At 50.6% G+C, this 23,399-nt stretch overlaps 1 protein-coding gene across 1 annotated transcript in view; it reads right to left on the bottom strand.

Annotated features, from left to right (window-relative positions):
• Nucleotides 1–23,162, bottom strand: part of ZNF185 (zinc finger protein 185 with LIM domain) — a 51,036-nt gene extending 27,874 nt beyond the window's left edge. Inside the window, exons 1-10 of the mRNA XM_054075514.1 lie at nucleotides 22,973–23,162; nucleotides 12,183–12,258; nucleotides 10,013–10,151; nucleotides 9,401–9,460; nucleotides 6,780–6,818; nucleotides 6,012–6,086; nucleotides 4,876–4,950; nucleotides 4,148–4,228; nucleotides 2,225–2,308; nucleotides 381–419 (exon numbers count right to left, since the gene is read on the bottom strand). Coding sequence (XP_053931489.1) covers nucleotides 381–419; nucleotides 2,225–2,308; nucleotides 4,148–4,228; nucleotides 4,876–4,950; nucleotides 6,012–6,086; nucleotides 6,780–6,818; nucleotides 9,401–9,460; nucleotides 10,013–10,151; nucleotides 12,183–12,207 — 617 coding nt within the window. The 5' untranslated portion in view covers nucleotides 12,208–12,258; nucleotides 22,973–23,162. The remainder of the gene's footprint in view (nucleotides 1–380; nucleotides 420–2,224; nucleotides 2,309–4,147; nucleotides 4,229–4,875; nucleotides 4,951–6,011; nucleotides 6,087–6,779; nucleotides 6,819–9,400; nucleotides 9,461–10,012; nucleotides 10,152–12,182; nucleotides 12,259–22,972) is intronic.
• Between the last annotated feature and the right edge of the window lie 237 nt (nucleotides 23,163–23,399).

Below are 23,399 nucleotides of genomic sequence, written 5' to 3'. Positions count from 1 at the left end.
GTTGCTTTACAAATAGCATCAGGTGAATGCTTAAATTCCAGAGACAGACCTAGGCTCATTTCCCTATTATACCGACTGCTTTAGAAGACCTGCAGCCCAAAAAGCATTCACCGTGCTGGCTGGAACCAGCCTTCTCTGGAAGAAGACAGGCAGTGAACTAGTTTCTCTTGTTTTCCAAAGCATCCTCAGGACTGTATTCTTGGTGTTTACCACACTGTGGGCTCTCAAAAGCCAGGATGACTTAATCCAGAGCATTCTTTTTTAAGGGAAGAGTCCCTTCTCTGCTTTGACACACCCAGGGATCTCTTATCCCAGCACTGAACAGCAGCCCTGGTGGAGTATGCAGATGCACAACCCCAGCCGGAGAGTCCGTGACCTACCTCTTGGCGAACAAGGGTGGGAATTCTTGTGTTGGGCTGCTGTAAAGGAAGCATCAAGGCAACAGTTAGAAGTTTGGAGGTAAAAACATGCCTTGGGCAGGGGCAGCACCCCAACAATCTCTGATCCATCACTGACCCACGCGTGCAAGGGACTAAGGGGCCATGCAACACCAGCTGGACAGAGCTGGTGGTGACTGAGTGTCTTACTCCTGTGCCAATTACAGAGCAGAGGAAATAAAAATAGGAAGAGCAGCTATTTATAACCTGTGAAGTGAAGAAGCTTCCCCACAGGGCATTTTTAATTGTATACCTTCCTGATGGCTGTTTCTCTTCCTGCACACCAGCCTGCCTCCCTCCACCCCATCCAATTCTCAGTGCACTGAGGGAACTGGCGGTCAGGGCAAACACCCTCAATGTCCTTTCAAGAGCTGAAGCCCTTCAAGAGCTCAAGCTCTTCTCTCTCATTCTGGGCTCAGGCAAGTGCTGCTAGTGCATCCTCTCCCTGCTTCCTCACACACCACCAACCTCCTGGTGCCTCATTGTGTCACCCTGAGTTATGTCAAGAGGAAAAGGATTCATAGTGAAAGCGTGCTGCAAAAAAAAAAGTCACTCTCATGGCTCCTGGGAGATCAGAGACCTTGGAAATCTGCTTTTATATGTCCTCCCAGGAAAGAAATGGACAACAGAGCAGCTCCCACAAAACTTTCACTGCACATCCACACAGCACTATTAGGTTCTTTTTCCCTACAGAACCATTTTGAAGCTGCAACTAAGAACCAGGATCTTCTAAATCCAGTTCTTGTTCAAACACAATGTAAAGGCAAACTCTGTCACAGAAAGCTGATCCATACTGGATGCAGTTTATATTTGTTCTGATTCTCCCCTTACATGCAACAAAACTGGAGACAGTGGTGTTAAGAACCGAGTCTGAAAGCTGAGGTCTGGACTGCTGGCACCAGAGAATTAGGAGCTACCTTGGTTTTTCTCTTCCTGAAATTTCATCCCTCTCAGTAAGGAAGAGTTCACAAGACTCCTGGAGGAGTTCTGTAGATACTTGTAGATAGAGAATCACAGTATCATGGAAGCACTGAGGTTGGAAAAGACCTCTGAGCTCATCCAGTCCATCCATCAGCCCAACCCCAATGTGCCTGCTAAACCCTGTCCCGAAGTGTCAACTCTACATGTTTTTTTAATGCCTCCAGGGATGGAGACTCCCTCACTGCCCTGGGCAGCCTCAGTCTTCACCACTCTCTCAGGAAAGAAATTTTCCCTAATACCCAATCTAAATCTCCACTGTGCCACTTGAGGCCATATCCTCCTGTCCTAATCCATTATCACTTGGGAGAAGAGCCCAGCACCCACTGCATCACAGTCTCCTTTCCAGGAGCTGCAGAGAGCAACGAGGTCTCCCCTCAGCCTCCTCTTCTTCAGGTTAAACAGCCCCGGGTCCCTCAGCCACTCCAACCACTGTTCTCCAGCCCCTTTCCCAGCTCCGTTCCCTTCTCTGGATGAGCTTCAGCCTCTCAACGTCTTTCCTGCAAAGAAGGGCCCAAAACTGCACCCAGGATTTAAGGCGCGGCCTCACCAGCACCAAGTCCAAAGGGACGATCCCTTCCCTGCTCCTGCTGGCCACACCATGGCTGAGCCAAGCCAGGATGCTGTTGGCTTTCTTGGCCACCTGAGCACACTCAGCTTCTAGAAAGACAGTGACTGAGTCTTCTCCACTCACTGGAATGGTACCAATTGCCTTCAGAGAGTCTTGGGCCAGGCCACCATCCCCGTGAGACTGCCTTCCACAGCCTCTCCTCTGTCTCCAGCCTCACACTTCCACACTGAAGACTCACCCGTTGCTTTTCTTGGCAGCTGAGAGGACATAAGCACGTTCCCTGCTGGCAGTGCGTCTCAGGACACTGTTGGCCGCCTCTGTCCTGGAAAGGAGGGAGGGGGTCACATTTCAGACTGGCTATCAGAAAAAAAAAATTCACAGCAAGGGTCATCAGGCACTGGAACAGCGGCCCAGGCAGGGGGTGGAGTCACCATTCCTGGAGGTATTTGAAAGACGGTAGATGAGGTGCTCAGGGACATGGTTTAGTGGCAGATAGGAATGGTTGGACTCAATGATCCAAGAGGTCTTTTCCAACGTGGTGTTTCTATGATTCTATGATTCTGCTCACACTGTCAGTGGCTGCTGGGTGTAGCATTGAAGAAGCAATAGGTGATCACTGCAGTGGAGGCTTCTGTTAAGCCTAACAGAGCTCCCACATTCTGGGTGGCAGAAATCCACCCAGAGCTAAGAGGAGTAAGGATGCATTATCTTCTTCTTTAGTAACATTGATGCTGGGCCACAGCCCTTTCATGTGGATACAAAGCATCAGGCAAAACCAAGAATACTTCCCCTTCCAGGGGGACAGAGGGAGTCGCCCTTTTCAAGACCTGGGTTGTTGCAATATTGCATAGCATGGGACAAAGAAATGGGATACAGGCTTTGTGGCTGACACATTACATGGCCTGTTTGTGTCTATACAGATATTAGACCCACCAAATGGATAAAGGGATAAGTGCAGATCTCTGAAAGGACTCCTACAGGTTCGTCACCATGGGCAAATGACCAAGTTTTCATTTGCGAAAGTCTGGTATCTGAGGAAAAGCATCTTCAGAAACTCAACTGAAAGCAACAAGGATGCTGGCTGTGTAAGATCACAGAATGATAGACTGTCCTGAGTAGGAAGGGAGCCACGAGGACCATCGAGTCCAACTCCTGGCCCTGCAGGACAACCCCAGCATTCACATTGTGGGGATGAGGGCCTTGGCCAAACCCTGCTGGAATACTGTCAGGCTCAGCACTGTGACTGCTTCCCTGGGAGCTGTTCCAGGGATCCACCACCCTCTGCATGAAGAGCACTTTGTCCTCATGTCCAGCGTAACCGTCCCCTGGCCCATCTTCCTGCCATTCCCTCGGGTCCTGTCCTTGGTGGCCAGAGAGCAGAGCTCAGCACCTGCTCCTTCTCCTCTCCTGGTGAGGAAACTGCAGAGTGCAATGATGTCTCCCCTCAGTCTCCTCCAGGCTGAACAGCCCAAGTTCTTCCTCTCTAAACCCTTCCCCAACTCTGTGCCCTCCTCTAGATGCTCTTCAGTAGCTTTAGATCCTTTTTATCTTGTGGCATCCAAACCTGCCCCCAGTGCTCAAGGTGGGGCCGCCCCAGTGTGGAGCAGAGCAGAGCTCTGGTGATGCTGTGCTGGAGGCACCTCAGGACCCATTTGGCCCTCTTTGCTGCCACGGCACTGCTGGCTCATGATCTACCACACAGACAAAACACATTCTACTCCTAGTACGCGAATGAGATCTCTGTTTGGATCTGAATCTAGAAGAAAGTCTCCAAGTGGTCCAGACTCCAAGATGCACACGGAGGCAGTGGGCAATAGATTCCTCCTGTTGCTGTCAGGCTGTTTGGACATCACTTTTTCCACAAAGACACTGTGCAGCCAACGGATTCCACAACCCGCTTCCAGCTGCCAAATTAATTGGGGTCTGCTGTCAGGTTGAATCACGTCAGGCTTTTAATTATACTTTGTTGGGAGCACAGTCGCCCGTGGGCATAAATGCGCTCTGTGTAGAAATATCTGCTTATTATTATTTTATTGCAATCAGTCCTAATGGCTCAGCTCTAATCACCACTGAACTGACCCTCCCAGCAAGGATGAGTTAAGCTGAACGAGCCCACTTGTGACTCCCTCTGCAAGGAAGAGGAGGTTACTGGAGGGAATACCTCTTTTTATGTTCATCTGGAGTAAAAGGCACGTCCTCCTCATCCACGTCCACTGATTTTTGCTTGACATTGTAGGGAGCTCTGGAAAAGAAAGGAAAGGGGTGAGCCAGGGTAAGGGACCCACCTCTGTAAACTGCAGAGCCCAAGGTAAAGCTGATGGCAGGGTATGTGGAAAGGGGTTCAGACTCTGTAAGTGTCACACGAAGGAGAGGAAAACACTTGTATTTGTCACTCACGTTGGGAATGTGTGTCCTCACAGAGTTTTGTTTTCTTAGTGTAGGGGGGTTAAGGCTAGAGGCTGGTTCGTGGTTAAGCGCTCAGCTCCATTTCAGATTAGAGCCACTGTCTTTGACATGAAAAGCTGTGTAAGAAATGCTAGTGGTGCTGTTCTGCCACAAGGCTCCTCCTTTCTGCTGGTTTCAGAAAGGCCAGCAACGCTGCAAACCAGGTCCCCAGGCTGCAGCCACCAGTTTGCTGCCTTAATTACTACCAAGTGCTAAAATTCACTCCATACAAAGCGCGTTATCCATTCAAGGAATGCCTTATGGCCCAGGCAGGCCTGGAGATAAGACTGGGAACTGCTTCAATTTGTAGGGAAAATCTGCAGTGCTCGGCTGATGAAGCCGTGCTTGGCCAGGCATCCCTGGGCAGATGGCTCCATCGCCGAGGCTCAGGTGTTGCTGAGCCTGCTCACGGACAGAAAGAGCAGCTCCCCTTGGCACACTCACAGTTTCTTGTAATCCTCAGTGGTCATCCTGTAGCCAGAGGAGGAACGGTTCAGGCTGTGCCCCTTCACGGCAGGGCTGCAGGTGGCACAAACCACATCTGTTAACATCAGCCTCCTGAGCTCTCACCCTTCTCCTCCCTCTGCCCCAGGTGAGCTCATGCTCCACATAATGGGGGAAAACAGGGTGATCCCAAAGACCCGCTCTCTGAATTCAGGGAAAGCCATTTAATTAAAGGGTACTACCTCCCCTCTTTTCACAGCCTTGGACTAGGATTTGAGATCTACTTTGCTTCCTCAGGGCCACTGTGAGTTGTCAGAGCCAGTACGGGCACACCCTTCTGTGGGATGGTGCTACTCTGTCCCAGGACCAGCCAGCGAAAAAGGAGAAGACACCTTATAGAGTCATAGAATGGTTTGGGTTGGAAGGGACCTCGAAGCCCATCCAGTTCCCCCCCCCCGCCATGGGCAGGGACACCTCCCACCAGATTAGGGGCTCCAAGCCCCATCCAACCTGGCCTGGAACCCCTCCAGGGATGGGGCAGCCCCCACTGCTCTGGGCAACCTGGGCCAGGGCCTCCCCACCCTCACAGCAAAACATTTCCCCCTAAGATTTCATCTCAACCTCCCCTCTTGCAGCATCATCCTTCTCCCCAGATGAACCAAAACAGGGGGAAATGTGGTTTCAAAAGGTTTCATTTGAGGTGCAACGTCTGCTTAGATCAGAGCCATGCTTAGATCTTGCTTACTACAATTAAAAGTGTCTCTCACAACACAGGCTTCCAAAAAAACAAACCCACAACATCAACCACATCAAACTGAAGCATTGCAGCTTTGCAAGGATCCCTTGTGATTCTCCCCCCACTCAGAACTATTTGCCAAATCAACCCCAATTCCATGAGTACTTTCACAGCTGACTGCCACCCCACGCTCTGGTGAGATGGAGTTTGATGCCTTTTCTTTTTCCCCCATCTGCAGAGTGGAGCTGTTACATGAACAGCCACATCTTCCAGCATCTCATAGGGATGTAGTGGAGCTCAGTGGAAGCCCACAAGCACTGACCAAAGTCAAAGGATGACTAGAAATATATGCAATATTTAGGAGCTTGTTTTCACTGAGAGGAAGAAGACACACTCGTACCGTTTTTGTGGTTCATTAGGAGATGAAGAATCTGGCATGGAAGAGGTCTTATCGATGGTTCTTGTGAATACCCCTCTGGAGAGAAGAGAGACACGGCAAAGTTTCAGCAGGACAGAGTTTGGAATTAAAATTAAGAGACCTGCAGCCACTCTTTGGCCTAACAGTGTCTGCATGTCCTGTAGGGAGGAAGGTGCTGGCTCAGGACAATGAGAATTAGGTGGTCCCTCCTTGGAAAGTCATCCTGAAGCAAGTTCCACCTTCCTACTCCCTGGCCTTAAACAACACTGTGAAATTACCTTGCACACAGGTGTGAGTATGGTATCACAGGGCTTGCCAAACTGTTTAGGATTACAGCAGCATCAGAGTCCCCATGAACAACCGCCCATGGAATCACAGAGTCATTCAGGTTGGAAAAGACCGTGATGATCATCCAGTCCAACCACAAACCCAACGCTGCCAAGTTCCCCACTACACCACATGTCAGAGGAAGCCATAGCACATCAGCCCCATCAATGGCGCTGGGCTGACCACATTTTCATAGCACCACAATCCTTCCATGCATGATCATTGTATCATACAGGAGATCTGATTTTCACCACCAAACTACCTGTTATACAAAACACTCAAGCTCTCTCTTCACCAAGGTACTCCCTGAGATGTGGAACATTCCCAAGAGGAGAACACTGTATAGCAATGTTTTTCATGTTTGTTTCTCCTCATCTAGTACTTCTTCCCCTATAGCCCAAATATATGCTGCTCTATACCAACCTGATGAGGTAACCAGACTGAGGCTTGGCGGCAGGAGACCTGTGCAAAGAACAGACATTGGTGAGTCACGAACCATGGGGAAAACCAGCAGTAGCAGCACCAGTGTTCAAACGAAATGTCCATGAGGCTGTCAAGCCAAAAATCCAGCTGAATGGGCCTTGAGGGATACCTCAGCTGCTGCACCAAAATTAACCTTGGAAGGACTCCTTAAAAATGAATCCTCACCAGAACAAGCTCTATAAAGGAGTTGCATAGGAAAAGTAAATGTTAGAGTCAGCCAATTAAAATTAGCCATGCTGACAGCTTTTTCTGGCTCAAAATTAAGTCCTCAGATCAATGGCACAGAGCGGGGAGATGGCACAGAGATCCTGGTGGTGTTATCACAGGTGGACATCACTGTCACACTAACTTCTCTGAGGGGTCGTTCTCAAGAAGGGATGTGGCATTGCTTCTCTGGAGGTAAAGGGGTACCATCAGAGGCGATCTGGCCCCTTGCACCAGGGCAGGAGGAAGCATCTCTGGAACCTACTGCAAGCTGTCTTAGAGATATCTTCCCGAGAGCATGCTGTAGACCAGGATGGGCCTCAAGGATCTGATTGTTATCAAAGGAGCTCAGACAGGTTCCCTTTGGCCCTGCCCTGATGGCACCCACTCTTTTCCTGCTTGTCCAGGTGCCCTTAGGATCACAAGATGATTTGGTAAGAAAGCTAAGCAGGTGTCTCTTCTAACCTCCTGCTCCAGGCAGGTCCAACCATCAGGTCAGAGCTCGGCAGGAAGGCTCAACATTTATGCTGTTTGAGCTGCAAAGCTCAAATTTATGCTGTTGCCTTCACAGAAATGTGAACTCATTCCAAGCTTAGCTCTGGAGCTATATGGGTGGGACAAGCTGGGAGCGCTGGATACAGCTGCAAGCTCTTGTCTCTGTGGTGTCGTCGGAGCAGGTACTGGTGGGGCATCATCCTTCTCAGCCCATTGTCTCGCTCTTCCCTGAGCACTGAATGAGAGCTGCAGGGAAGCCAAGAAGTTGTCCAGCTTGGTGTATGGATGCCTGCCCCCACTTTGAAGTATAAACAGATCCTGGACTCTGTGTCACTCACCTTTGGTCAAGTTCAGGCCCTCACACATTGGTGTGAAGACGCCCCTCCAGATGCCCCATTTCCAATGTCACAGAATGTCCTGAGTTGGAAGGGAGCCACAAGGACCACAGAGTCCAACTCCTGGCCCTGCACAAGACAACCCCAGCATTCACACCATCGGGCTGAGGGCTTTGGCCAAATGCTGCTGGAATACTGTCAGGCTCGGTGCCGTGACTGCTTCCCTGAGAGCTGTTCCAGGGCTCCACCACTCTCTGCATGAAGGACCTTTTCCTCATGTCCAACCTAACCCCGTCCTGGCACGTTTTCCTGCCATTCCCTTGGGTCCTGTCCTTGGTGGCCAGAGAGAAGAACTCAGCACCTGCTTCTCCTCCTCACTTGTGCCCAATAAAGCACTGTGCTACAGAGGGATGCAGAAAGAGGAAGGGCATGCAGAGAACCCATCCTGCCTACCTGCAACAAGAAGTGACAAGCGCTGGCACAGAAAAAGGGAGAGGAAGCAGGAAACTGCTCATGGGAGAGGGCAATGCTCTCTCACCAGTGGCACTGGACCTGGAAAAGAGATCTCACACAAGACTAAGACCTTTCCAAAAGTTTTATATTTTAGGACATCAGTCCTACAAGCTACTATGTTCCTGGAGAGCCCTCATGCTCCAGCCCTGCAGAAAATTCAGATCCCACACAGGGCTTCACTTGCTCTGAGGAGCCCTGGGCTCAGAGCATGCAGTTGTTGCAGCAGCACAGAAGGTGAGGTGAACCTGCAATCTTGTGGGACCAGCAGCTTGAAGACATCCATTCATAGGATCATGGAATCCCAGAATGGTCGGGCTTGGAAGGGACTTTAAAGCCCATCCAGTTCCAAACCCCTGCCATGGGCAGCGACACCTCCCACCGGAGTATGGGGCTCCAAGCCCCATCCAAACTGGCCTTGAACACCTCCAGGGATGGGGCAGCCCCCACTGCTCTGGGCAACCTGGGCCAGGGCCTCCCCACCCTCACAGCAAAACATTTCTGCCCAAGATCTCATCTCAGTCTCCCCTCTTGAAGATAAAAACCATTCCTCCTCATCCTGTCCCTGCACTTCCTGATCCAGAGCCCCTCCCCAGCTTTCCTGGAGCCCCTTTCAGGACTGGAAGCTGCTCTAAGGTCTCCTCACAGTCTTCTCTTCTCCAGGTTGAACAACCCCAACTCTCTCAGCCTGTCCTAGTTATGGGAGGTGCACCAGCCCTTGGATCATCCCCATGGCCTCCCCTGGACTCCACAACTGGACACAGGGGTCCAATTCATCTGCACTACAGCCATCAGTCCATCCATTCATTCACATGGACTTTACAGGAGATAAGACATGCTCTCTACAAGATGGCAGTTGGTGAGACTTTACAGTGAACGATGCAGGTTCTCCTCAAGGACTGTGCTTTTCAACACAATTGCAGCACTGAGTGCGGATGAGGAGGTGAAGAAAGAGCAAATATTCGTGAAGAACCAGTGAAAGCATGCAGTGACCTCAGGATGCATCTCCAAAATTACCTGTCGCTCTGGGGAGCAGTAGGTGTTGAGGCTGGAGATCCCCCACTGGCCAGTCCCGACCTGAGTAAAGAGAAAACACAACGACATATTTAACTCCTTATCATGCTGAGCTGCCTTGCTGAACATGGCAGAGATGTTTTTGGAGAGAGATGCTAAGAGCAGACCAATTTGGGCTTGGTTTTGTTTCTAATTAAAGAGAAGCTGGTGCAAATGGCATTCCCCGGTACAGGGTGGCTGCAGACCTGACTGTTTTATCACTTGAACTCCCTCTCATCAAGGTCTGCCCCTTTGTTTCTCACTTGGAAGATGGCAAAACACAAATTGACTTAAAAAAAAAAACTTTTGGAGTTCTCCTGAGACTTCAAATCTGCTTGTGCTGCTGGATTTCCAGCTCCCAGGAAAGATCACTTCTCAGAGCTTCTCACAAACCCACATTTATCAACATGAAGCAGGAGCACCACTTCCCATCAGCATCTCCTGGCATTGGGTGGGCTGCAGAACAGTCTGGCACCATATGTTTTGCTTCTGCAGGCTACAGAACAGACTACTCATGGGAGCTTAATGAGGGAAAGGGAAGGAAAAAGAGAGGCGTTCCTTGTTGGCCACACTTACAGCGGAACGCTCTTCTTCTCATCCTCAGAGTCCGAGTTATGGTGGTGGATCCAGCTTTTATCTCCTTTCAGGGTGGTGCGAACCTTCATCTGCCTAATGATCCTCCTGCGGTCTTCATCAGTGGATGGAATGGCATGTCCTGGGAGAGGCAGAAGGAAAGGAAGGACAGAGGAGCAGGGTCACTGAGAGAGGGCAAGGATTCCCCATGTCAGCAGGTCAGCCTGGCAAATCTCAGAGAGCTGGGAGCACGGTCTCCCATCAGTCTGATTCAAAGACTGGATGAGTCTTCCACCACTTCCGATTAAAGATGGAAACATGCTGCCACCCAGACTTCAGGATCAATTTACACAGATGCATCACCTGCTCTGCAAAGATGCAGACAGGTTTTCCTCTCCTTTCAGAAGCCTCTTTAACATTAACAAGCCCTTTTCTTCCAGGAAGACCAAAGATATTCAACGGGTTCTCTAACCACGTCTTTACAAAGCAGTGAGATTCCTCCAGCATTTCCCACCACTTCAGCTCTAGCACAAGGTTCTTTGATTTGTGGGAGAGTGCGACACGACTGGAGCATGAAGAGTTGGGGGCTAGAGGTAAGCCAGAAAACACAAACCCCCAGCTGTCAGAGTTGGAGCAGACGTGCCCCTTGGTTCCTCATTTCATAGAATCATGGAATGGGTTGGAAAGGACCTTAGATCACCCAGTTCCAACTCCTTGCTTTGGGCAGGGACACCTTCCACTGGATCAGGTTGCTCAGAGCCCCATCCAACTTGGCCTTGAAAACATCCAGGGATGGATGTTTTCCATCACACAGGGATGATGCCACCACTTCTCTGGACAAGTTGGGCTAGGGCCTCCCCAGGAGAAGAGGAAATGGTCTCGTACAAGGGAAGGAAACAACATTCAAGGACAGGGTTAGAGAGTTGGGGTTGTTCAACCTGGAAAAGAGAAGGCTGTGGGGAGACCTTAGAGCAGCTTCCAGTACTGAAAGGGGCTCCAGGAAAGCTGGGGAGGGGCTCTTGATCAGGGAATGCAGGGAGAGGATGAGATGGAATGGTTTTGAGCTGAAAGAGGGGAGATTGAGATTAGATCTTAGGAAGAAATGTTCTGCTGTGAGGGTGGGGAGGCCCTGGCCCAGGCTGCAGTCTTTTCATCACCATATAGATAGTACAGGTTACATGAGGGTAGTCTCCAGCACATGGACTTTTTGTCTCTGGAGGGTGTGGGTCGGCAGAAAAACAGGACAGGCATCTGGATCAGCTGCTGCACTGGCTGCTGATCACTGCTGCATTTTCAGTAGACATTTCAAATATAGAGAATTTAAAGGTGGGTCTTGAAAAGAGATTAATATGGCAGTTTATTAGGCTTTTGGTCATCTCAAAACCTCGGTCAGGCTATAATCTCTCAGCTCTCTCTACCTTCATGGATACTGAAATTATAGCCAAATGCACGTCATTTGGGAACTGCAGGTTGGAGCAGGTCCCTCACAAGGAAGAGGTGTCCTGCTCTGCACCGCACTGGGGCGCCCCCACCTTGAGCACTGGGGGCAGTTCTGGGGCCACAGGATAAAAGGGATCTAAAGGCACTGGAGAGCATCCAGAGGAGGGCACGGAGTTGGGGAAGGGTTTAGAGGGGAAGAGTGTGAGGAGTGGCTGAAGTCACTTGGTCTGTTCAGTCTTGAAAAGAGAAGACTGAGGGGAGACCCCAACGTGCTCTGCAGCTTCCTCACCAGGGGAGGAGGAAGAGCAGGTGCTGAGCTCTTCTCTCTGGCCACCAAGTACAGAACCTGAGGGAATGGCAGGAAGATGTGCCAGGGGACAGTTACATTGGACATGAGGAAAAGGTTCTTCATGCAGAGGGTGGTGGAGCCCTGGAGCAGCTCCCAGGGAAGCAGTCACAGTGCTGAGCCTGATAATATTCCAGCAGCATTTGGCCAAGGCCCTCAGCCCCACAGCGTGAATGTTGGGGTTGTCCTGTGCAGGGACAGGAGTTGGACTCGATGGTCCTTATGGCTCCCTTCCAACTCAGGTCATGCAATGATTCTACCGTTGGACACAAGGCATGGGGGGAGCAGCACAGAGATGTTACAGTAGATAAAACTGAGCAAAGAAGGCAAAGGAAAGCCTTAAGAAGGGACAGATCCCAGGCAGCTTGGGATGACGAAAGGAATTACCTTTATTGACACCCAGGGACATCATGGTTCTCAGCAGCACCTTCCCCTGACGTTACTCTTTGAAGACAAGATGACCCTGGAAGAAATTAAAAAGGAGAAAAACATATTAGCAGCCCTGATTTTAAAAACTTCGAAGCTATGTGGAAGGGAGAGCATCACAACAGTGTCACAGCCACAGAGCCTGGAGGATGGGGAGACAGTGGCACACAGAGCTGTGATTTCTCCCCATGCCATGTACCTTTAGCATTAAGGATGGGAAAAATCAAATGGGTGTGTTTTCCACATCAGTAAGTGTTTGGGTTGGCCACGATCAACAGGACCTGCAAGGTCTAGGAGGAAAAGCAGGTCAGAAACCTTAGCAAAAGTGCCCAAAGCCACCTGGGCTTTGGCAGCGGTCTTCTGGAGTCTGTAGAACTCGGAGAAGCTGAGGCTGCTTCAGTGAGCCTTGGTATTTTTTTCTCATGGGAGTACAGCATAAGGGCTCAGGACACCTTTCAGTAGGCAAAGGTATCTCCCAAGATACAGCAGAGAGAACATCATACTGCCTGTCTGAGAACCAAGAGTCCTAGGGTGTATCCAGCACGGCATCGCCAGCCGGGCGAGAGAGGGAATTCTGCCACTCTGCTCCACACTGGGGCGCCCCCACCTTGAGCCCTGGGGGCGGTTCTGGGCACCATTGGATAAAAAGGATCTAAAGGTGCTGGAGAGTGTCCAGAGGAGGGTATGGAGTTGGGGAAGGGTTTAGAGGGGAAGAGTGTGAGAAGCAGCTGAAGACACTTGGTCTGTTCAGACTGGAGGAGACCGGGAAGAGACCTCATCACGCTCTGCAGCTTCCTCACCAGGGGAGGAGGAGGAGCAGGCGCTGAACTCTTTTCTCTAGTGACCAATGACAGGACCTGAGGCAATGGCAGAAAGATGGGTCAGGGTAGGCTTAGGTTGGACATTAGGACAAGATTCTTCATGCAGAGGGTGGTGGAGCCCTGGAACAGCTCCCAGGGAAGCAGTCACGGCACTGAGCCTGACAATATTGCAGCAGCATTTGGCCAAGGCCCTCAGCCCCATGGTGTGAATGTTGGGGTTGTCCTGTGCAGGGACAGGAGTTGGATCCTTGTGGGTCACTTCCAGCTCAGGACATTTTATGATTCTATGAGTTCCTCTTCCTTTCCTGGCAGCTGGACTCCTACTTCCAACGCTCACAGTAAAGCAACAAGGAGCAGCTCCCAGCTGGACAGCCTTGGAGGTACTCCAAGATGGGGAATGTGCAGAGCCCGGGTTGTTTTGTACCTGTTGTTGAATCAAACTCAACCACAAACTACAAGTCAGGAAAATAAGTGATTTGTTTCAGATTCCGCCATGAACATTATTTTTTAAAAAATTTTTAAACAACTGAACAAAGCAAAGAAAGCAAAGCCCCTCAAAACAGCCCCCCTGCTTTGAGATCAGCAAAGCCCAAGTAAATTCAGTACCTAATTACATTCTAATCAGAAAAGTTTCTTTTCAGCTAAACGGTGGGATGAGCCCTTCTTTTAGCCTGGAGAAGAGGAGGCTGAGAGGAGACTTTAACCCTCTCTACAGCTACCTGAAAGGAGGTTGTGCAGAGGTGGGTGTTGGTCTCTTCTCCCAAGTGAGGGGTGATGGGACAAGAGGGAATGGCCTCAAGTTGCATCAGAGGAAGTTTAGATTGGACATTAGGAAAAATTTCTTCACTGAAAGGGTTCTCAAGGACTGGAATGGCTGCAAGGGAGGTGGTTGAATCCCCATCCCTGCAAGGGTTTAAAGGACGGGCAGATGAAGTGCTTAGTGGACAGGTACGGTTGGACTTAATGATCTCAGAAGTCTTTTCCAACCTAATAATTCTATGATTCTGTGTTTCAGAGGAGAAAATCAAAGGCAACTTCCAGCTTTTCGAACCCTTCATCTCTTCCTTGCCAAAACTCTCTGCTGAGCCTGGATTCTTAAGTGACTCTGCTCTTCCTTAATAAAATTGCCCAACCCTATCCAGAAGTCTGTGAATCTACTCTTAGGTTGTTATTACCTGCTGGTGGGCTTGTCCCTGCAACATTGCCATGAAGCCACATGCCCATGAGGAATACCGAGCGCTGATCTCATAGCATCACTTCTTGGCAAAACCTCCTCCGTTGGCTTGTCTCAGCTGAGGATCTACCTGTGCACATCCACTCCTCATCCAGTGTGCACTGTGATCGTGAACAAGCCCTCTGCTATTACCCGAAGGCTACCTCTCCCTTTCACAAACACTCCCAACCATTAATCCAGCTTTTGCCATGAGCAGACAGCTCGCCTCTTTTCTTATCCCTCCCAAATGCCTCCTCCCACGCAAATTTAATTGACCCTGTTCAGAGAGAAGTAAAAACTGTGGGATTGTCCTAAATATCCATGAAGAACTTCCAAATGCTTAGGCATCTTTAGACTAAAGGTAGGAGATGTGGCTGCAGAAGCACAGCTGACAGACTCGAATCTGGCATCTGTTGGTCAAAAAGAAAGGACAGCATCTCAGACCTGCACACAGAGAAGCCATGCAGGTTCCTTACCTCCAGCATCTGAGCGAGGCGGATTCAGACAACAGCCTCCCTGCTGACAGCAATTCAGAGCTGCACTCAGGGTTCTCTTTTACTTAGAAACATAGAACCATAGAATCATGTCCCATCCCTGGAGGTGTTCAAGGCCAGGTTGGATGGAGCTTTGAGCAACCTGATCCAGTGGGAGGTGTCTCTGCTCATGGGAGGAACTAGGTGGGCTTTAAGGTCCCTTCAGACTCAAACCATTACATGATTCCATAATTATATGATCTCTGTAACCCCTGGTTCCAAACATGCAGCAGCGAACTCTCGTCACCACGCTTACAAAATGTGGAGATCTCCACCTCTCTCATAGACCAAAACCTCTTTGGCCTCAAACTACACCCATCCCTTCCCTCTTGCCTCATAGTTAGAAAATAACCTCTGCTGGGCCAGACACACCTTTTTCTCCTCTGTTTATTCATCACCTAACACAAAACACCCCTGCTGTGTGACTAGGAACCTCTCCATCACAAATGGACACACAGTAAGTCACCAAGTCACTTTCGTTTAGATACCAAATAGAGCTGTTGGGTAATACAGGTTTCGCCCCAAACATTGACTACAAATACAAAGTCTGAGACAAAAAAAAATCCATTTAAATAAAAATCCCTGTTCTCTCCCTATTTATCCAGAAGGTTTCCCTCCACAAGTCCAGTGGGAGCCCTTTGGAGCCAACTGCTGCCTGTTAAGTGTCTGCACACCACCACTGCAATAAACACTTGATCCTAATTGGCACCCTGGGGTGTCATCGTTATGTAAATGAGCAACAATCTTCCTCCACTCCCCAATCCGAACAGTTATTGCAGGCTCTGTTGCACCATTAAGTGCTGCCCAGTTTACTCCAAAATGGCTTTGAAGGATGATTCCCTGGACAACCTTAATACACCTCGAGCTCAATGTTTGTAAAGTGCCCTGGGATCCTGAAATAAACACAAGACTGGTTTGCAAAACACCAGCCCTGGGGGGTGACCCCCTCCAGAAACTGCCACAGTAAGGAACTGCTTGCTCCAGTAAGCTTACATCCAGAGAGATGCCCTTTACTTCCTTGGCTGCTGAGCAGCTTGGGGCTTTGGCTGTACCACAGGGCTTCTCAGGAACCCTGCTCAGATCTGTGCGTCTGTCACGCACTGACACCCTACTGAAACAAACCCAGAGCAAGCACTGGATTGCATTTCCACCATACTGACTTCCACGTGGATAGAGCCTTGGCACTTGAGCTTATGAGAAGCTGTAGTATCCCACAGTAAGTCTTTTACCTGGGCAGTGCGAGGCACAGGACTGACGGGAATTTGTGAGCATGACCTGCTTAAGAGACATCAAACCAGCAATAACTCCCCCGAGCGACCACGGTGCCTGAGCCTGCTTGTCCGAGCTCTCCTTCCTCAGCAGGGACAGCGAGGCATTGCTACAGGCAATACTTCAGGCATGGGTACATCATAGAATCATTGAATCGTAGCATGTCCTAAGTCGGAAGGGACCCACAAGGATCATCGAGTCCATCTCCTGTCTCTGCAAAGGACAACCCCAGTGCTGGTCCCACTGCTCAGGACGTGGCTGGTTTCTGGGCTGCAGGCACCCACTGCCTGTTCATGTTGAGCTTCTCATCCACCAAGACCCCCAAGTCCTTCTCCTCAGGGCTGCTCTCAATCCACGAACATGTAACACTCGATGTCCCAGGCCACAGGAGACCCATCAAAACCAGTGCGACAATGGCTAAATTCCTGCTGACAAAGCATTGGACGGGAGCACCCCAGCACAATAAAGAAATGTTCTGCCTGTATAGAACCAACAATCTGTCTGATTGTGTCCTGTGACTGCATGCTTCCAAGAGAGCTGCTCGCTAAATCCATGCTAGCTGCTTATTAGCCGATTCTCCTAGGTGTGGAGCACCACCCAGACCCTTGAGGAACACGACCCTCGGAATCACATGCAGGTTCCATCCAGCTCTGGGAAGCCCTGAGCTTTGTCACAGAGCAAAACAGACAGAGTCCATGCTCTGGAGCCGATCTGCTGCCTGCAGACACAGCGACTGCCAGCGCGCTGCCTCCCACCACAGTCACTACCCCTAAAGATCCTCAGGAAAGCAATTATAAGCTGTTTAATAAGGAAAGCGGAGCAGAAACCTTGTTTAGATCCTAATCTTCGGGGCGCGTCTGTCCATGGGCAGGCAGCCAGCTCTGCTCTCCCTCTGCACGCTCCGAGTGCAGCGGTGGTCCCGTCCCTGCCCCGGGCAGCTCGATGCAGGTGGAGTTTTTAAGGCAACTTCGAGGTATGTCCCCGTGCTAACAGGACAGAGAGCCTCTGCCTCTCACCAGCGCTTCAGAGAGAAGCTCCTGGTGAAAACCCTCCCCCTGCCAGGCGAGAAGGCGGCTGTGCTAGGAGAAACAAGCTGAAGAGCTCCATTTGGCTGCCGAGGGGCAGGCGATGAACACACACGACCACACCAGTGGGCACCGTCACCAGCGGTACCAGCAGAGGTGGCTCAGGCACTACAAAGTCCTCTCTTACTCTTAGCAGGGAGCGATCCCTACAGATCACAGCCCCTGGGCTGGACAAGGGAGTAACTACAGCTGTGCTCTTCCTTGTCCCCATGGCCGCTGCTCTTCCTGAGGCCAAAGAGGCCGCAGGGCGCTGCATCCCTGCCCACTTATAGTCCTGTGAGAAGGAGCTGCTGTACAGCCAGACCAGCACTAATAAATTCTCCAAGTACTTGAAATCAGCAGGCCATCACTTCATTGGGAATGATTCTGCTTTTCGTCTAAGCCACTTAAAAAGATGTAATTATACCCTAAGAGATGAAACACTTACTATCCTTTCAAAGCTGGCTGCAGCTCCCATTACCAGCAAACACAGAAGAAAAACCTGCCAACCACCCTCCTTTTGATGGCTCAACTACAACTCTCAAAAGTTAATAACAATTTTTTATCCCTGCTGTTGTCAGGAGTTCATTGGGCACTCGTGGTAATAGCCCCCTTTGTGCCTAATAGCCACCTTGCCCTCTGCTCAGCTTGCTGGTGAGCTGGCTCCGACGTTGGACCTAGTTCTGAGGACTGAATGAATGTCCTGGGAAAGGAAGCAGAGCTGCTTTGATCCTGTAAATACAGCTTTCCTGGCAAGCGCCACAGGGTGCCTTTAGACTCCTGGACTGTCCACACAGCCCAGGCCAGCTGCTGAGTTCATGTTACAGCACTCCTCTTCCCAATGCCTCGCTCCCTGGGTGCAGGATGGGACGTCCCTTTGATGTCCTTGGCACCAGGCTCACCTTACCATGCCAGTCCCTGCGAGAGCTGCACAGCAAGGTGTTCTGCACCAGGAAACACTGGATCAGTCCGATCCTTTCTGGACAGGTATCCCAAGGCTGACCCATGGTGCTGCTGCCTTCTCAGGTCCATGCAACAGGGAGTTAAACTGTTGGTGCCTCAAGGAAGGTCATTAACAGATGAAAAACTGTCCTACATCAGCCCAAAGTCCACATGGCATCCCTTATGAAACCAACCGCAAAGCAATCCCATCCCGCCTGCAGGGATCCAAGACCAACAGCCATCAGCAGCTCCGGGCTCCGCTGCCTGCTAGCAGAGACCACCCATGCCGTCCCTCTGCTTTCCAAGGAGCTGTCACGCGCTCCCCCTGTTCCTGGGTAGAAGCACAAAACCCATTTCACCGGTGAGGAAGCTGTGTACTAACGGAGGACTTGGCCAGTGACCTGAACGCTGGCCCTCAGCCACAAACAGGACTGAGGTCAGGCATGCGGAAGAATACCCTCATTTAAGGATAATTGATGCCTACCCTGACCTTCATGGTCCTCAAATTAAAACATATTTAAAGCTTGCAAAAGGTTTGAAGCTTCTCCCTTTGAACCTCCTAAACTCTCCTGAGGTTTTAGCCACCCAGACCTAAATGCTGGTCTAGGTCTCCGCTCTCCCGCCTGTACTGGAAATGGTGGGACCTTGGTTTAACGCTCAGCACATCAAGCCCAGCTTTCTCAAACCCCCAGGAAGGAGAGCCAGGGAAAGAAAGCCACTCCACACAGGTTATGTGCACACATGAGATGCTCTGCCCCAGAAAGGCGGCATTTAGGGTGCAGAATTGCTACTCCTGATCCACGTTGGATGGCCCTCCAGTGATCCGGAGAAGACGTGGGCATAGACTCGCATTTCTCCTGCGTTAGCCAGAGAGCACAATGCAAACTTTGTGCCTCTGTTCTGCTTTTATGTCCACTGCTACCTGATCTGCTGCTAAGCGAGAGCAGCTCTGATAGACCTTACCTGATCCAGCATAAACCCTGCCAGAGCAACGTTAACCCTTTACATCCATCTCAGCAAATCTGAGCCGATAAAGGGAGTTTACGCTGGATTAGCACTTTGTGCCCAGTGGCTGAGACATTTTTGAGCCAGCATTCTTAAAACTAGGTTTATCTCACCTTTGAACTCTGACTTGAATAACATCCCATGCCTGGGAGAAATGGACACTTCCACCCTGCTGTCAGCACTTGGGGAACACAAGTTCACACTATGAACTCACAACCGGTGATTTAGGATGTCAGCCCACCTCATGCAGGCAGGTGGCTGAATGTGTTTGATGTGGGAGACAGCAGATCAGACTCTGGAAGGTCAGAGCCACAGCCCAAGGCACACTCCAGGACGTGGACTGAGCCTCAGAGGCAAATCCCACTTAGAGTCCTGATATTGGCTCAATATGAGGAGCAACTGGCTGCAAGTCCAGAGGAGGCCACGGAGGTGATCCAAGGGCCGGAGCACCTCCTGTATAAGGACAGGCTGAGAGAGTTGGGGTTGTTCAGCCTGGAGAAGAGAAGGCTGTGGAGAGACCTTAGAGCAGCTTGCAGTGCTGAAAGGGGCTCCAGGAAAGCTGGAGAGGGGCTCAGGATCAGGGAGGGCAGGGAGAGGATGAGAGAGAATGTTTTGAATCTGCAAGAGGGGAGATTGAGATGAGCTCTTAGGGAGAAATGTTTTGCTGTGAGGGTGGGGAGGCGCTGGCTCAGGTTGCCCAGAGCAGTGGTGGCTGCCTCATCCCTGGAGGGGTTCAAAGCCAGGTTTGGGACTTGGAGCAACCGGATCCAGTGGGCAGGGGGTGGAACTGGATGAGGTCCCTTCCAAACTAAACCATTCTGTGATTTTACGATACCCAGCTCCGAACAGCAAAAACTTTTATAACGCTAAACACCAGCAGAACAGTCACCCACGCAGGCAGGGTGAGGAGCCCTTTCAGGCAATGCTTAGCTGCTCTGGAGGATCAGCTTTTTACTCTCGCTTTCCCCTTTGTCCCTGCAGTGACTCTTTGACACTGTTATACATGTGCTTGGTGATATTTAAGAAGCACTAGGAGATTTCTAAGGTCAGGCCTGCGAACGACCAGCAATGCCATAGTTGAAGCACTCCAGGCAACCTTAAATCTATCCTTCTGGGCTCATGCAACACAATAGCTGATCCTTACTTTGTTCAGGGTGTGCAGAGTCTCTCTGAGAAGCCCAGCTATAAGAGATTTTTTTCTCTTTTTCTTTAATCAGTGTCTACAACTGCCTGAAAGGAGGTTGGAGGGAGGTGGGTGTTGCTCTCTTTGCCCGGGTGACCGGTGATAGGATGAGAGGGAATGGCCTCAAGCTGCACCAGGGGAGGTTCAGATTGGACATTAGGAAAAACTTCTTCACTGAAAGGGTTCTCAAGGACTGGAACGGCTGTCCAGGGAGGTGGTGGAGTTTCCATCCATGGAGGGATTTAAAAGACAGGTAGATGGAGTGCTTATGGATATGATTTACTAGTAGACAGGTGCGGTTGGACTTGATGATCTCAAAGGTCTTTTCCAACCTAGGGATTCTACGATTCCTCAAGAACCACTGCTAGAGGTGCTTGAGGAGCCAGGTGGCAGCTGAGAGGATGGATGGTTACTTCATCACAGGTGACATTTCCTGCCTCTGCCACAGTTCTTGCAGGATGTACCCAGGCCATCAAACTGTACGCCCACCTTTTCCAGGATAGCCAAAGTCACTCTGAATATGAACTGTAGAGACATCAAGCACTTGCAGCTACAGCAGAGCCTGCTTGGCTGCATGGGATCTCTGCAAGGAGCCTCAGACCAGCACAGAGACAGCGAACTCTTCTTCTTCCCCAAGCATGGGGATGAAAACCTGCAGTTGCCACAGGGAAGGCTCCACAGAACCCATTAATACGAGCAACGCAGATCCATTTCAGCTATGTCTGAGACAAAGCTGCAACACTACAGATGCACCATTATAACTTGTTTTGATTCACTTGCAACTACTTACCCCACAAATAAAACAATTCAGTCCAACCAGATGAAGCTGGCAAAGACGTGAGCTATTGAAGTCAGGGAAGTGTGGTGTAAACTCAATCAGAGCAGCATGCAAACCTGCCTATCCCAAGAAACCATCGCGGAGTCAGGAGCTGCGCAACCCAACACAGCCTGACCACCCCCAAACACAACCACTCACTGCTGCTACTGCCAAACATCACTGGATCATTTTTCACCATACTGGGTACACAGTTTCATTATTCTAATTACAAGGCTTTAATTCCTAATTGCTCAACTAATTTCTGTATTTGAAAAGGAAGAAGGATGTAAAGGCTCTTTACCGCACCCACATGCCATTGACCTTAAACCTTGATGTCTAAAGATGAAAGCAAGAAGGAAGGAAAAGTTCGTTTTGCTTTCAAAGGCAGAGCTTTGCTTGTGTGTCACAGCCCCACAAAGCCCCACAAACAGAGCAGGACAGAAAACCTCACTGAAGCTTCCTGACATGGCAGAGATGGGACAAAGCTCTGCCAAGAAAAAACAATGTTTTTGTAAAAGGAAACTCAAATCTGTAATTGATCGAAATCAGGATATACAAGTAAAGTGTGATCAATCTGGGGGAACAAATTTAATGCTTTTTTTTGGCTGGATAAATAAAATAAATGCACCTAAGTGCAATATCCTGATCAGACTGATGAGGGAGGACATCTTAGAGTAGCTTCCAGACCTGAAAGGGGCTCCAGGAAAGTTGGAGAGGGGCTCTGGATCAGAGACGGCAGGGCGAGGATAAGGGGGGACGTTTTTCAGCTGAAAGAGGGGAGATGGAGATGATATCTTAGAAAGAAATATTTTATGATGAAGGTGGGGAGGCCCTGGCCCAGGTTGCCCAGAGCAGTGGTGGCTGCCCCAGCCCTGGAGGGGTTCCAGGCCAGGTTGGATGGGGCTTGGAGCCCCTGATCCAGTGGGAGGTGTCCCTGTCCATGGCAGAGGGTGGAACTGGATGGGCTTTGAGGTCCCTTCCAACCCAAACCATTCTGTGATTCCATGATCTCTGGTCCCCAGCAGTCAGCGAAGCAACCTGTTCAGCTCAACCCAGCTCGTCCTCCTGTTAAGGGTTTGTCCTGGAGCCACCAAGGGCCAAGCAGAGGGGTGGAGACTGGGAAATGGATAAGACAGCTTGGACCAAGGATGAAGCAAGGACAGAAGGAAGTGCTGCCTCCTCTGTACCAGCTTTACCACTCCCATCCCCTCCTTTCCAGGGTGCTGATTTCATATCAATTCAGCAAGAAAGAAGGCAGAGCAGAAGAGACAGAAAAATCTTTACCTGCATCCTGCTCCACCACACGCGGCTCCTGTGGAGGCAGGGTTGGAGGGGCAGAAAGCAGTGCAGCTTATACCAAACCTCTCAAGAAGTTGTTAAGGGTCACAGGCTCAAATTTTACCCGTGTTGTCTGGACTTCGCTCACGCCTGCCCACCCACACACAGACTTTTCCCTGCTAGTTCCCTGCTGCGCTCCCAGCTCTACCTCCTCAGTTTAGAGGGGGGCAGGTTTTAGAAAGATGTGGGGCACTGGGCAGGGAGGGAACGCAGCGATCAGACAGGGGCAAGCAACAAAGATTCATGCCCAGACCTCCCCTCTTCTGCCTCACTTGTATACTGTAAGGACACCATGGAGCACCTGAGGACTATTTCAGATCCACACTTTGGTCCAATGCACCACAGAAAAGAGCATCATTTGGCCATGCAGGAGGGGGATTTAAGGTATGCGACCAAGTCTCCTTCATCTCTGCCAGATCTCTGCATCACTAGGTTAGGAAAGAGCAGCCTCTTCCTCCTTTCTTCCTCCTCCGCTGGCACAGAGAGCAGGAGAAGCTTGGAGAGAAGCGGTACCTCAGCCACCCCGTGCCAGGCTCAGCAGCCCAGCCTCCCCTGCCCAGCCCTACCTGTGGAGCCTCCTCAGCTGCAGCTTCTCCCGAAAAGACAGAAGCGGAGCAGTCTGCGAGCAATCTCCAGGCACTTTTTGCCCACCACGGGCTGGCAGCAGGTAACTCCGATCCTCCCTGGCAGCAAAAGCAGCTGTGGGCGAGGCTGAGCGCTTACCTGCCAGGCGGGCCGAGAGGGCTGGCTCCTGGAAACCAAGCCTTGTTTTGAGGAGGAGACTTGGGTGTGTTTTGCCCTTCAGGGGAATCAAACAGGTTTCTCCATTCAGAAATGGCATGGTCTCCCCTCCCTGTGAGCTCTCCTCTACATTCCTCGCATTCTCCAGCAAATGCCACCTTCCCCAGCCCTGTGCTGCCGTGGGACAGCAGAGAGCAGCCCCTCAGCTCTCACACTCCTGGATTTATTCTCACCGAGCAGAGCCAGCCAGGC

Source organism: Cuculus canorus, chromosome 10, assembly GCF_017976375.1.
Source record: "Cuculus canorus isolate bCucCan1 chromosome 10, bCucCan1.pri, whole genome shotgun sequence".
Taxonomy (NCBI): Eukaryota; Metazoa; Chordata; class Aves; order Cuculiformes; family Cuculidae; genus Cuculus; species Cuculus canorus.
Note: the sequence above shows the minus strand (reverse complement) of the source record. Positions and strands in the feature narration are given on the sequence as shown.